Source organism: Mycetomoellerius zeteki, unplaced genomic scaffold (assembly GCF_001594055.1).
Source record: "Mycetomoellerius zeteki isolate Tzet28-1 unplaced genomic scaffold, Tzet1.0 scaffold368, whole genome shotgun sequence".
NCBI lineage: Eukaryota > Metazoa > Arthropoda > Insecta > Hymenoptera > Formicidae > Mycetomoellerius > Mycetomoellerius zeteki.
The window spans coordinates 28166-41574 of NW_017257358.1; the positions used below are offsets into that span (position 1 = coordinate 28166).

Consider the following 13409-nt stretch of genomic DNA (forward strand, 5'->3'; position numbering starts at 1 on the left):
ACGAAAATTTTCACGAGTTAATTCCATTTTTTCGCTGAGACACAATTTTCAAGTGACTGTAAACAATACAAATCGCGCTCAAATAACAAAACGTTCTGAAGAAGGTTATGGTCAAAAATGTCAAACTTTCTAGTGGAAACGTCAGATGGCACCTGACAACACTCAGTGTTGCCAAGGCTCAAAATATAAATAGTGCCCTTCATATACGTTTGTTTTCCTTTAATTTATTGCACCGTTTCAGAGTACAGCAATAAAAGACTTAGTGTCTAATAATATTCCGTAATTCCGAAACCGTTCGGAATTGGACATATGTTTATTAGACATTTTCGATTTGTTTTCATGTGCTAAAGCCGCGCTGTAGCAACAGTTTTAGCACTATATGCAGAGGCACTCTGTATATCGAGATAATTTTTTTTTAATAAGAAATAGAAGTAATGGTCGCAACGGTCAAAACTAGATTTTTAATGCTTAAATAATTCAATCTGAATTACCATATACATATACTATACATATACTTGCATATATGTATACCATATTTGTAGTCTTTCGAACTGCGCATCGAATTAATTTTCTGGACTTATAAACACAATTAAAACTGCTGTAGTAATATTGAGAATTAAATTGACAAGCAATTTTAAAATAATTTGATGCTTAAGGGGATCCTAAAGTGAATCTATTTCGTCAATTTTTCCAAACAAGTATTTTTCTAACTGCCTTTACAGATTAAAAAAAATCCTTCTCCATAATTAAAATATAAACGATAATATAGTCCAAACCAGTCGACTTTATGTCAAAAACGTAAAAAAGTGGAAAATTACAGTTTTGTTACCGACTTTTAACGTCTACTCGTAATAATGTTTGCTTTATATATGAATATAAAGTATATAATTGTTTTATACTTCGTACATACATATAAAACAATTTCTTAGTCTGGACTAGAAATTACATGAACAATCAATGTTGAGTACTTATAATTAGGTTTAGATATTTGATATGAAAGATTAGTTAGTTAGAAAATTTATACGTATGTGTGAGTGCGATATTGATGTAGTAGTATATATAAAGATATGTCGATGTATCGCATTTTATCAGTAAAACAGTGATCTCATCGGAATTCGGGCTTCACTTTAGGATCCCCTTAATCAGGCATCATATTAAAAAGATGTTAATGCTGAAAAACTGTAAATAAATTTATTGCGAAAAATTACCTCGGCCGGGAGTCGAATCCGGATCTCTTGTATTCTATATGAGCGTTATGCTCCTAAGCCTTTATGCCCATATTCATAGTCAGACCTTATACTTAAGGCTTCCTTAAATTTATCTTTAGATGCTCAGTAGCCAATGAAATAATTTGTAGAGTATCTGAAGATAAATTTAAGGAAGCCTTAAATATAAGGCCTTACTATGAATACGGGCATTAGACTACTGAGACCTTAGTAATATTCTTCACAATAATCAGTATATGTATGGAAACGTCTTTCTTTCAAGCGACGTGTAATATAAATAAGAATTTTACTGGATCGTTTCATTTGAAAATTTAACAATAAGAAATAGAAGTAATGACCGTAATGGTCAAAGCTAGATCTATGCTTAAATAATTCAATCTGAATTACTATACAGGGTGATCCGGACCCAGGTGTCCTTGAAAAGACGTATTCCTGACTTAATTCTAAGACGATTTTTCCTTTACGAAAATTTTGTCTGAAGCTTTGTTTTCAAATTACAAGAGGAAATAGATAGCGTATCACGGGCCTCGTACAGGATACGGGCAGGAGCGGCGCTCACGATATGACGCGGGCGTTTTACGTGCGGAGCGCCCACTGATCGGACGCATTCACGTTTATAAAAACACGTTCGTTCTCACCTTTTTCTTCTATTGCACTATCTCTTTGTCTTTCACATACTTTAAATATGCAAATTACGTTTATAAATTAGAATTATGAAATTGAAGTAAATATTGAACCCTTCACTGTTAAATCTATAGTGTCAAATTTAACTTAACGTGAGTCGCCACTGCTCCTACTCAATCATATCGTTATTTTATACTAAAACAATGGTTATATTTGACACTATAGATACAGTGTTAAATTGACACGATATAGTGTCAAATTTAACTATCATTTTGGTAAAAAATGATGTATTTAGTAGGAGCAGTGGCGACTCACGTTAGGTTAAATTTGGCACTATAGATTTAACAGTGATTTGAGGATCGTCGGATTGCTTTTAAGTACTGATAAAAATTGTTAGAGAAATGTTGTAAAAGAGCGAAATTAAGCAATAATTACGAGCAATAAGCATTATAAAACTATAACGTATAATAAATCAACCTAACTTTTTTTCATTATAAAACTGTTATTGATAAGCAAATTGATAATGCAAGTATTTCGATACGTCAAATTCTAAGAGCGTTTCTCACAATTCGATGTATTGAAATACTTGTTTGTTAGTTAGTTAAAGACTTAATTGTTAGTTAATAGGCGTTATATACTTGTCGTACGAAATTATTGTCTAATTTCTCACTTTCACAAAGATTTCTCTAACGATTTTATCGGCGCTATTTCGATTGAAGTATTTATTCCTTATAAGAAACATGATCGCGTTTTTTATTTCGTGCGACAAGTATTATAACGTCTATTAACTAACAATTAAGTCCAACAAGTATTTCAATAAGTCAAATTGTGAGAAACGCTCTTAGAATTCGACGTATCAAAATATTTGCATTATCAATTTGCTTATCAATAATGGTTTTATAATGCTTATTGCTCGTAATTTTTGCTCAATTTCGCTCTTTTACAACATTTCTCTAACAATTTTTATCAGTACTTAAAAACAATCCGACGATCCTCAAAGGGTTCAATATTTACTTCAATTTCATAATTCTAATTTATAACTTAACGAAATTTGCATATTTAAAGTATGTGAAAGACAAAGAGATAGTGCAATAGAGGAAAAAGGTGAGAACGAACGTGTTTTTATAAACGTGAATGCGTCCGATCAGTGGGCGCCCCGCACGTAAAGCGCCCGCGTCATATCGTGAGCGCCGCTCCTGCCCGTATCCTGTACGAGGCCCGTGATACGCTATCTATTTCCTCTTGTAATTTGAAAACTAAGCTTCAGACAAAATTTTCGTAAAGGAAAAATCGTCTTAGAATTAAGTCAGGAATACGTCTTTTCAAGGACACCTGAATTATTCCGGATCACCCTGTATACAGGGTGTCCGAAAAGTGTGGAAACGGTCGAATATCTCGAGAAATACACATCGGATCAGAAATCTGAAAATATCGTATTCAATGTTTTCAAAAAGCTATCTTTTGACATCTAACACGACCCCCCCACCCCCACCCGCTGTGGGTGAAAGAGAGGGTAACTTTAAAATTTTAAATGGGAACCCCCATTTTTTATTGCAGATTTCGCTTCTTCAGAAAAAGTTACATAAATTTTACCTATTACAAACATTTTTTTTATGACAGATGGCGCTGTAATCAGCGAAAATAAAAAATGAGTAAAACGTTTAAAATATCTCAAGAAATACTCAAAGGATCAAAAAAATAAAAATGTATGTATTCAATGTTTTCAAGAAAGCTATCCATTGATACAAAAATTCTATCCCCCACCTACCATCCGCTGGGGGTGAAAGGGTAGGTAACTTTAAAATTTTAATGAGAAAACCCCCATGTTTTATTGCAGATTTCGCTTTTGTAGAAAAAGTCGTATTAACCCTTTAACGCCGAGATGTGCTGAATTTCGACATGGATTTCAACCCCCAACAATTAGCAGAAAAGAACGTAGACAAGTATCGAAAGGTCCATTTGTATGTAATAAGGTATCAGAAACGTGTTCCCGATAGTTAAACTTCGAAAACGTGTACTGTACAATTTTCATTTTTCGATTTTGAGTTGACAATGGCGCCTATAAGCTCAAAATTTTTCGAAATTTTACGTACGGCGAGTAAATTTGCAAAAAATATGCCCGAATTCGATTGAAACTTGTTACTCGGGGGTTTTTGGGATCGCTGATTACGAATGTGAAGTCAGAATCCAAAAATTCATTTTTTAATTTCGCTGATTACAGCGCCATCTGTCATCAAAAAAATGTTTGTAATAGGTAAAACATTGAATACTATATTTTCAGATTTCTGATCCGATGTGTATTTCTCGAGATATTCGACCGTTTCCACACTTTTCGGACACCCTGTATACTGTACATGCATATATACCCTGTATATACTGTACTTGCATATATAGTATATCATATTTGTAGTCATTCGATCTGCACGCCGAATTGGTTTTCCGGACTTATAAACGCAATTAAATTACTATAGTAATATCGCGAATTAAATTGACAAGCAATTTTAATAATTTGATGCTCAATCAACATCTTTTTAATATGATACTTGATTGAGCATCGAATTATTAAAATTGCTTGTCAATTTAATTCGCGATATTACTATAGTAATTTAATTGCGTTTATAAGTCCGGAAAACCAATTCGGCGTGCAGATCGAATGACTACAAATATAGTATATATGCAAGTACATGTATTGTATATATAGTAATTCAGATTGAATTATTTAAGCATAGATCTAGCTTTGATCGTTACGACCATTATTTCTGTTTCTTATTGTTGAACTTTCAAATGTACGATTCAGCAAAATTCTTAATTTTGTTTAATTCTATAATTTCATGTATTTATGGTAAATGTTAAGTTTAGCCCCCCTCACGTTCAATCTTGATGAAACCAGGCTTTTTCGATGGATCTTTACATAAAATGGTAAATGTTAAGTTTAGACCCCTCTCACATTCATTATTTTTATTCAACCCAAAACCCCGTAAACATATATTTAATAAAAAATGAAGGAGTACCCAGAACACCGAAAACTTACGAACTGACCATACGCGGTTCCCTCTTTGAACTTTCGTGCACTACTCTCATGTTGAGAGTAACGTAAAAAAAATTATCTGCAGGCTTGTCGTATCTACGGATAATTAAAGTTTTTTCCTTAATCTAGGTCTTCAAATTATTGTTTGAATGACTACAAATGTGGTATAGATGCATGTACATACATATGTATTATATATAATATATATGTATCACATTGAATTATTTAAGCATTAAAGATTCAGCTTCGACCATTATAGGCATTTAATTTCTAGTATTGATTGTGTTCTCACATGTATGGTCTAAAATAAGATTCTTCAAATTATATTAGAAAAAAGTTAGCAATGTGTGAAAAATCGCATAGAATACGTTGTATTCTAGGATGGCAAGTTAGAGTTGAAATATATCATTTGTACTTATATTTTGTCAAAAGTGTTGTTAGTAGAATAATCAAGTTGCTTACTATATCGATAATTAGAAATATATTGCAATATCTATAGTAATAAAAATACAAGTAGAAATTTTTGTCTACACTTCCTGACGACTTGAAATCTTCTTTTATTGCATTTGTGAGAAGCTATCGGCAAATAATAGCAATCTATTATTAGAATTAGTTCTCATATTAAAATTGTTATAGGTTATGACACGATATATATCAAATCCAGATAATTTAAAATTGATGATGAACATGCTGAAGGAAAAGTCTCGCAATATACAGTTTGAGGCTTTTCATGTTTTCAAGGTATGATAGCGCTCAATATTGACTTGAATTTTTAATTCGCAATTAATATTAAATTCATATGGGTATTTTTGAGTTTTTCAATACTTGATACATTACAGTATAAAATTCGTTTTTTCTCAAGTAGTCATTTTCAAAAAATACGTAAGAAACGATTTTACCGAAAGAGAGAAGATAGATTAAAACGAATTTCATTCCTTCGGAATCGAAACGTACGATTATTTGAGTTATACAAGTATTAATTATTAACACTAATATCGTTAAACTAAATAAAGATAACTAGTTTTATTAAGTCTGCGCATTGAGTTCTGCGCCAACTCCCATGGCCCTATCATTATTTTTATTCATCCCTTCTGATTGTGTCTAGGTATTTGTGGCGAATCCCAACAAACCAAAACCTATTCTAGACATATTGCTCCGCAATCAGGAGAAGCTGATCGAGTTCCTGACGCGCTTCCACACGGATCGTTCCGAAGACGAACAGTTCAACGACGAAAAAGCGTATCTGATTAAGCAGATCAAAGAACTTAAGTCTGTACATGATAATTAAGTCAAGGAAATACAATTATTGCTACCGCTACGACTAACTACCATCATTGGATGCTTTCCAGCAATGTTTACAAGTGACACTGTGTAACACAGAATACGCTTCCATACTTTTCAATTGTAACACAAGTCAACATAAACATGCAGCTAAGATGCTGTATTCGACTGTTGTTTTATATCACTTCATAAATATCAAATTTTTATATTTCATTACCATTTATTTTCCTAGGAGTAATATTTCGATAAGAGGTGTATTAAGTTTAAGATTATATTTGAATATATTCGAACATAGGTGATATGAAACCTTTTTCTTTATTTCATTCTGGCTATGAAATAAAAAAGCTAAGCGAGGCTGCGTTCAGCAGAGAAAATTAATTAGTTAGCGCTGAATGATTCTTTAATATGATTAGTTCTTGCTTTTAGTTTTTTGCTGACTCTAACAAGGGAAGTTTCACAACTGTCCGATTTGATTCTCCATGAAATATGTTGTTAAACATGAAAATCTAAGAGATACGTATTTTTTTATACGTGCGTTAACTCGTTTAAGGAGTAAAACACCCCTTTGAAAAAAAAAATGGTATTTCTATTTCGAGCCGAATACTGTCGGAAATATAAAAGATGGAAAAAAATTTTTTAAACAAAAGTTGTACGGTCTCAAGAGAAAAAAAATTTAAAAAATTTTTTTGTTTAACAATGTTAAACCAAAAAATTAAAAAAATTTTTTTCTTCATAACATTGAAGTACTCTTGAAATTGTACAACTTTTGTGTCTAAAAAATTTTTTTCTATTTTTTATACTTCCAACAGTATTCGGCTCGAAATAGAAATACCGTTTTTTTTTTCAAAGGCATGTTTCATTCCTTAAACATGAGTTAGCGCATGTAGAAAAAATTACGTGTCTCTTAGATTTTCGTGTTTAACAATATATTTCATGGAGAATCAAATCGGTTCCGGACAGTTGTGAAACTTCCCTTGTAAGTATAGAAACCAATCATATTAAAGAACCACTAAGCGCTGATTAGTTTTCTCTGCTGAATGCAATCAATGTTTCAGTTATAGGTCGACACTCTGTATTACTGTGTCATACAGTGTATAATTATTTCATTGCTAGAAAGCACTCATTAATAGAATCTACTGCTGCTGTTGCTAATTACGGTTTTATCACTATTATGTAATTATAATTCTTCATCATCATCATCACTGTCATATTGTCATCATTATTATGATCATCGTCATCATTATCATCATCATCCCGGCATTATTATTATTAATTTTATTTGTGAGTAAATAATTTACTGTGTAAATAAAAATTACATTTATATCTTATTGTACTATACTATAATATATAATCGATCGAGTTGTCATCGTTGCCAACGTTCTACCACGTTTTTAGGAATGAGTCGGTTATTAAAATAGAATGAAAACTTAATTGTTTCTTGATTTTTGTGACTTTATTTGATATTGTCAGCTTCTTCATTTGTAGTTTCATCATATTTAAAAAATATCTTACCGTCATATTTTAAAATTATTGCAAATATGTATAAATACTTTTCGAAACACTTATTTCTAATCCTCGCATTTTTTAATTATCTCTTTAAAAAGTTCAGATTTGTAGCTTACCGCTTACATTTTTACGATTTGAATCTACTAAGCATTGATCAACATTCAGATCAATACTATATGCAAACAGAATTTTTTAAATATAACAAATATATATAATTTACCAACTTTGATGTTTCACATGCAAATTCTTTTAACAATAGCTGTAACAGCAATACTCATGTCGGTAAACAGACGCGGTTTCTGCATTGCTAAATTATTTCGATCAGGTTCACAATTGGGATATAATTTCTCTGGGTCCTTAAATTTTTGGAGTTTTGCCACTATGACGTCCTTCAAGATTTTTTGTTGAATATTTTTCATTAGATAATTTATTTGTGGACATATTGCCATACCCTGAAAAAACATTGAAAAATATATTAAAACAGGAAGAAGTCAGAGTAAAGCTATACAAAAAGTTATTCAAAGTGTGTAAACAAATTATTAAAATACTTAAAGGATTTGAAAGACTAAAAAATTTAACCCACAACTACATGAGTGGGTCATTCGGACCCGAATGAAAATTTTAGTCGGCTGCTATTTTTGTACAGTTAATATTGCAGAGTTAAAGTGAGAGGGTAAAAAAATTTGAAACCTTTCTCTGTTGATCACCGTAATGTAATTGTTTTGTTGTTGTCTTGATGCTAATAAACTGTGATGCAATAAAAATTTGGCTGGGGTGACTTGGACCCGTCAAATGTAAATTTGACAGATTTTTGTCGAAAGTGAAAATTCGTTTTAGAAGTGGCTATTTATTAGTGCTGTATTCAAGTATATATGTTGTCTTCTTAAAATTAAAACATATATCCATTGTCAAAAAAAGTATTTTTGCGAGAGGCGTCTTGACAAAATGATCGCTCTATTTTCTCGGAGCTATAAAATCGTGAGTAAATATAATGTCGAAATCATAATAAGCGATTTTTGGCGTGCTTCTGGTATAGCAACCAAAAGCAACCGCGGTTGGGGCTATCTTTGTCTTCTAATCCCTGAAAACGAAGTAGCCTTAGTCGCGGTTGCTTTTGGTTGCTATACCAGAAGCACGCCAAAAATCGCCTTATATACTTGATATAAAATATTTTCATTGCATTTTTAAAGAAAATACCCGACATACCTCCGATATTATTCTGAGCATATATAAAATTGCCTCTATTTCACTCGTGCAAATAATTACACTTTTTGGAATCAATATAATGTATTTTTTTTCTTAAAGTTCACATTTTTTTCTTTTCAAAACACTACTTATTTTTATTTCTATCTTTTTTTATTATAAAGATATTATTTTTGGAAAAAAACTGATTATTGCATTCTTTTCACAAATTGTTCTTTATTTTGGCATAACTTTTTCAATTATTATACTGAGGAACAAAATTTGACTTTTTTTGTCTTTAGCATGTCATTTCTCGAAGATTTTTGGCCGCTGAATTTGAATCTGTGATCAGAAATATTCTATCACATTTTTGAGCGAAATCGGGTAATAGGCCAAAAAAAAAATGACACGATTTTGGTCATATTTAGAATGGTATTGCAGTTAAGGAAATTTTATTTTGCCAATTTTGTCTACACTATCTTAAAGTGCTATCTTTTACCTCCAAAATGAGTTTTTTTGTTTCTGTACGATTTTTTATGACCAAGTTACGTGGATTTGAAGTTAGGCATACGCTGCCTCGCGCTGTCGCGTTGCGCGTTCACTTGGTGCGAGACACTACTGCGAGAGACTACGGCCGGTATTCATAGTCAGTTCTTATATTCAAGATCATCTCAAGTTCAGCCTTGAGGTGTTACGAACCAATAAGAGAGCCACATTAGCGTATTAAGACATTACTTAAGACGGTCTTGAAATAAGAATCGACTATGAATACCGGCCTACGTATCTCTTAAACCAGCGGCACACGATGCTTGTTGATTTTCTTGCTGGATTTCTAGCTGGATTAGAATCTTGTCCATATTGGCTGCGGTACTGACAGTGTCAGCATCGCAGCCAATATGATGGCAAAAATCTATTCTAGCTAGCAATCCAGCAAGAAAATCAACAAGCATCGTGTGCCGCCGGCTTTAATCATGTATAGCTAGCAAGTGTCATATTTCGATTTGTGTTTCTTAAGCCTTGTGTCCACGATGCTAGAAATTGGTCCGAGATCTCGGAGAGAGAAAGAATTAACCAATCACATTTAAATTTAGTCACATGATCAATGCGATTGGTCAATTCTTTCTCTCTCCGAGATCTCGGACCAATTTCTAGCATCGTGTACACAAGGTTTTAGACTTGACATTCCGAGATTAGCATGACAGTTACTAGAAGATCATTCAGCCACAACATGTGTTTCTGGAGTGCACCACCGGAATGGAAACGATCCAAAACGTCGCTCCGAGGAAAATTTTACTCAATATATTATAGTATACGTTACATGTACTATATGCTTCAAGTAAAATTTTCCTCGAAAAGGACGTTTTGGAACGTAGCCTGAGTAAGCTTCTTCGAGTAAATTTCAGAAACGATGATAACTTCAAACCCGCGTAACTTGATCATAAAAAATCATACAGAAATAAAAAAAAAGCACTTTAAGATAGTGTACAAAAAATTGGTAAAATTTCCTTAACTGCAATATCATTATAAAATCGTTAATTTTCACCTATATTATCCCAATTTTCTCAGAAATGTGATGTGCTAGGCAAATTCTGAGGACAGCATCGTTTTCAGCGTCAATAAATACTTCGGAAATAATACTTTGCAAGCTAAAGACAAAATCAAGTATTCCATAGTGTTACCAAAACCTTTTTTATGTTTTGATTTTTGATTCTATATATTCTGGCATTTCATTTAGAAAAAAAAATATTTTCCATTGGGATTTGTGATAATTAGTCAGTCATGGGTGACTTGGACCCGGACATGTAAATTAAGACTCGTTTCGAGACATGTAGTTGAGGGTTAAGAATACAAAAATATATATAGGATACAGGACAAGTGCTATTTAAGAATTTAGAAATTATTCTTAGCTTAATTTAGCAAGCTGTACCTTCGCGTAATCTTCATTCTGGCTAAGCAACCATATTAAAGTAGCACAGTGCAGAAATACTTCCTTATCTTTAAGTGATCCATTCAGAAGCTTTACTAATGCCAATGCATATTCTTTCTAAAAATTAACGTGAAGTATTTTTTTTTATTAAATGATATGTTGAATATAATGATAGAAGGAAGATAAATCACCGGTTTTTTCTACCTTAAGAACATATTTTCTCGTGTAGGAGTACTTCGACAGGGTAATTAAAATACTGCATGCTCGCAGACAGACTTTCATCCACGGTAGCGATCTGTTGTTCTGCACTATCGTATTGTAAATGTCGTCGGCTAAGTTCAGCTCGCAGAGGATGATACAAACGGTTGGTGACAGTATCGTTATAGTATCTGTGTGTGATGAATATAAATCATTTAAATAAAATAAAATCAAGATTAATAAAAATGAAGATAAGAGATAAAATTGGTAAAGAAATGAAATATTAAATTTATTCACACAAAACAATAATATGAGACGTTTCAATTTTACTTAGTCATTTAAGTTATTTTCAGTCATAATAACGAAATCGTTAAAACGAAATCAAAATAAATTTCCATGATTGATTGGAATGTTAATAAATAACAAAATTAAAATATTAAAAAATAAATATATAAGAGGACTTTTAACAACAGCTTTTCATGTATTTATTTTATAACATTTTAATTGATTTTGTTTTTTATTCATTCATACTCCAATCAATTTTGTAAGTTTATTCTAATTTTGAAAAAACGAAAATTGTCAATTACAATGATCTCACTGAATTTTTAAATTGAAACGAATTATGTAATTGACAATTTTTATTTTTTCGATATGACTCCCGTGCTTTACGAAGCTTCCATACGCTGTTCGTTGCCACTTAACTTTTGAACTACGTGTGAACAGAATAGGAACGATTTTTGATTATTACTCGTCCGTTTCACCATGAGGTAGAATTTTCATTTGACATACTGAAGATGATTCGAAGTACAGCCGAAACGTCTCTAAATCAGCTTTGTTATAAATAAATAATAAAAAAATTATTTTGCACAGATTATTGCGTTAAAACTTTCATTAGCCTCCAATTACTTTTGTTATTGACATTCTCGAGTTTACGTATTAAAATTTCAACTACATTGGTAGAAATGGGCATTAATAACATACATGATCATTACTTACAAACTACATTATAAAGGAAAGGAGAATTGCGTGAAATTTTATCGGCTGCGCTCGGTCCGCTCAATAATTGAAATTTTGAAATAAATTACAAAAAAATTTAATTATTTCTGCTCAACACTAGTTATTTTAAAAAATTGTTCATATGTGGAATTCCACACACGAAAAATTCTAACGTGTGAGTACTTCACACACTCTCCGCAAAAGTTAAGACCCATGTTCATAAATATGAAGTTACCTCCCCCCTCACTTTTAAAATAAATTTATTTTGAGAATTGTGTTAAGTTTGTGCTACAGTATGCTTAAATATTGAAATCGTAATATGAAAAGTATTATACATTAAAAAATAAAAAGAAACAATTTTTGAGTCAGCCTTCCACTTTGCGTTTTTTCTTAATTTTTAAAAATTGTGTTAGGCTGTGCTAACATTGTGCTAAAGTATTACCTTAAATAATAATAATAATAATAATAATAACAACAAAAGTTTCATGACAAAAATCATTTTTGACAATTCTGAATATAATTTACGTTTACATTCACATAAGTTTTTCAAACAGTAAAAATTACATATATTAGTAAAACTACTTATTTCAGTTGTACTAGATTAGCACACATCAACACAACCTTTGAAATCCTTAGTACAATTATGATATATAAAAAGATACATTACTCTTGTGCCCTAGCATAGCGCGCAAGAGTAAAGTTTTGCGCTAAGCTAGCATAACTTACAATTAGATGCAGTTTTATGCTATTTGAATAACTGATGCGAATGTAAACGTTAGTTGTATTCAGAGAAAAAATTGTCAAAAATTATTTTTATCATAATTTTTTTTATCATTATTTAAAAGTAAGATTTTAGCACCAATGCTAGCACAATTTAAAAAAATTGAAAAAAAAAACCGCAAAGGGAGGGGCTGATTTAAAAATCGTTTTGAAAATTGTTAACATATCTCTCATATTACAATTTTAATATTCGGGTACAATGTAGCACAAATCTAGCACAATTCAGCATAATTCTCAAAATAAGTAAATTATAAAAATAAGGGGCTATAACTTCGTATAGTTTTTATAAATTATTTATTTATTACTGATATCGTTAAGAGAGAAAATTCATTATTTAGAAAATGATACATAAGAAACAGAATTAGGAAGATAAATTTTTTTATACATAAATATGAGAGAACGCTAATAATAGGTCAAAGTTAAATGTTATGAATACAATACATATTCTTAATTTAAATTTAATTATCTCACAAGGGAACGGTCAGAACTGTCCCTCACCGATTTTGATGCGCTTTGGATATGTTGTAGAACATCAAAAAATATTCGACCTATATTTTTTTATAGTGGCTTATCTCGAAGTTTAGGGGGTGAAACATCCCCTTGAAGAAAATGGATTTTTTCGTTTTCAGCAAATATCTTCGAAACTATGCCGCGTATAAAA

The 13409-nt window shown here is 31.4% G+C and overlaps 2 protein-coding genes across 8 annotated transcripts in view; one reads left to right on the forward strand and one right to left on the reverse strand.

Moving 5' to 3' along the window:
- Mo25 (calcium binding protein Mo25) overlaps positions 1-6754 on the forward strand; it is a 14215-nt gene extending 7461 nt beyond the window's left edge. For 3 of the 5 annotated variants that reach the window (XM_018453231.1, XM_018453232.1, XM_018453233.1), the window contains exons 7-8: positions 5515-5619; positions 5984-6166. In XM_018453231.1, the coding sequence (XP_018308733.1) occupies positions 5515-5619; positions 5984-6166 (288 nt within the window). Of the gene's footprint in view, positions 1-5514; positions 5620-5983 lie in introns of all 5 variants that reach the window. The other 2 variants (XM_018453236.1, XM_018453235.1) reach the window with 1 other exon arrangement.
- A 742-nt stretch (positions 6755-7496) lies between these two features.
- LOC108725923 (protein abnormal spindle) overlaps positions 7497-13409 on the reverse strand; it is a 13075-nt gene continuing 7162 nt past the window's right edge. For all 3 annotated transcript variants that reach the window (XM_018453237.1, XM_018453239.1, XM_018453238.1), the window contains 3 exons: positions 10979-11163; positions 10775-10891; positions 7497-8117 (listed from right to left, as the gene is read on the reverse strand). In XM_018453237.1, the coding sequence (XP_018308739.1) occupies positions 7899-8117; positions 10775-10891; positions 10979-11163 (521 nt within the window). In that variant the 3' untranslated portion in view covers positions 7497-7898. The remainder of the gene's footprint in view (positions 8118-10774; positions 10892-10978; positions 11164-13409) is intronic.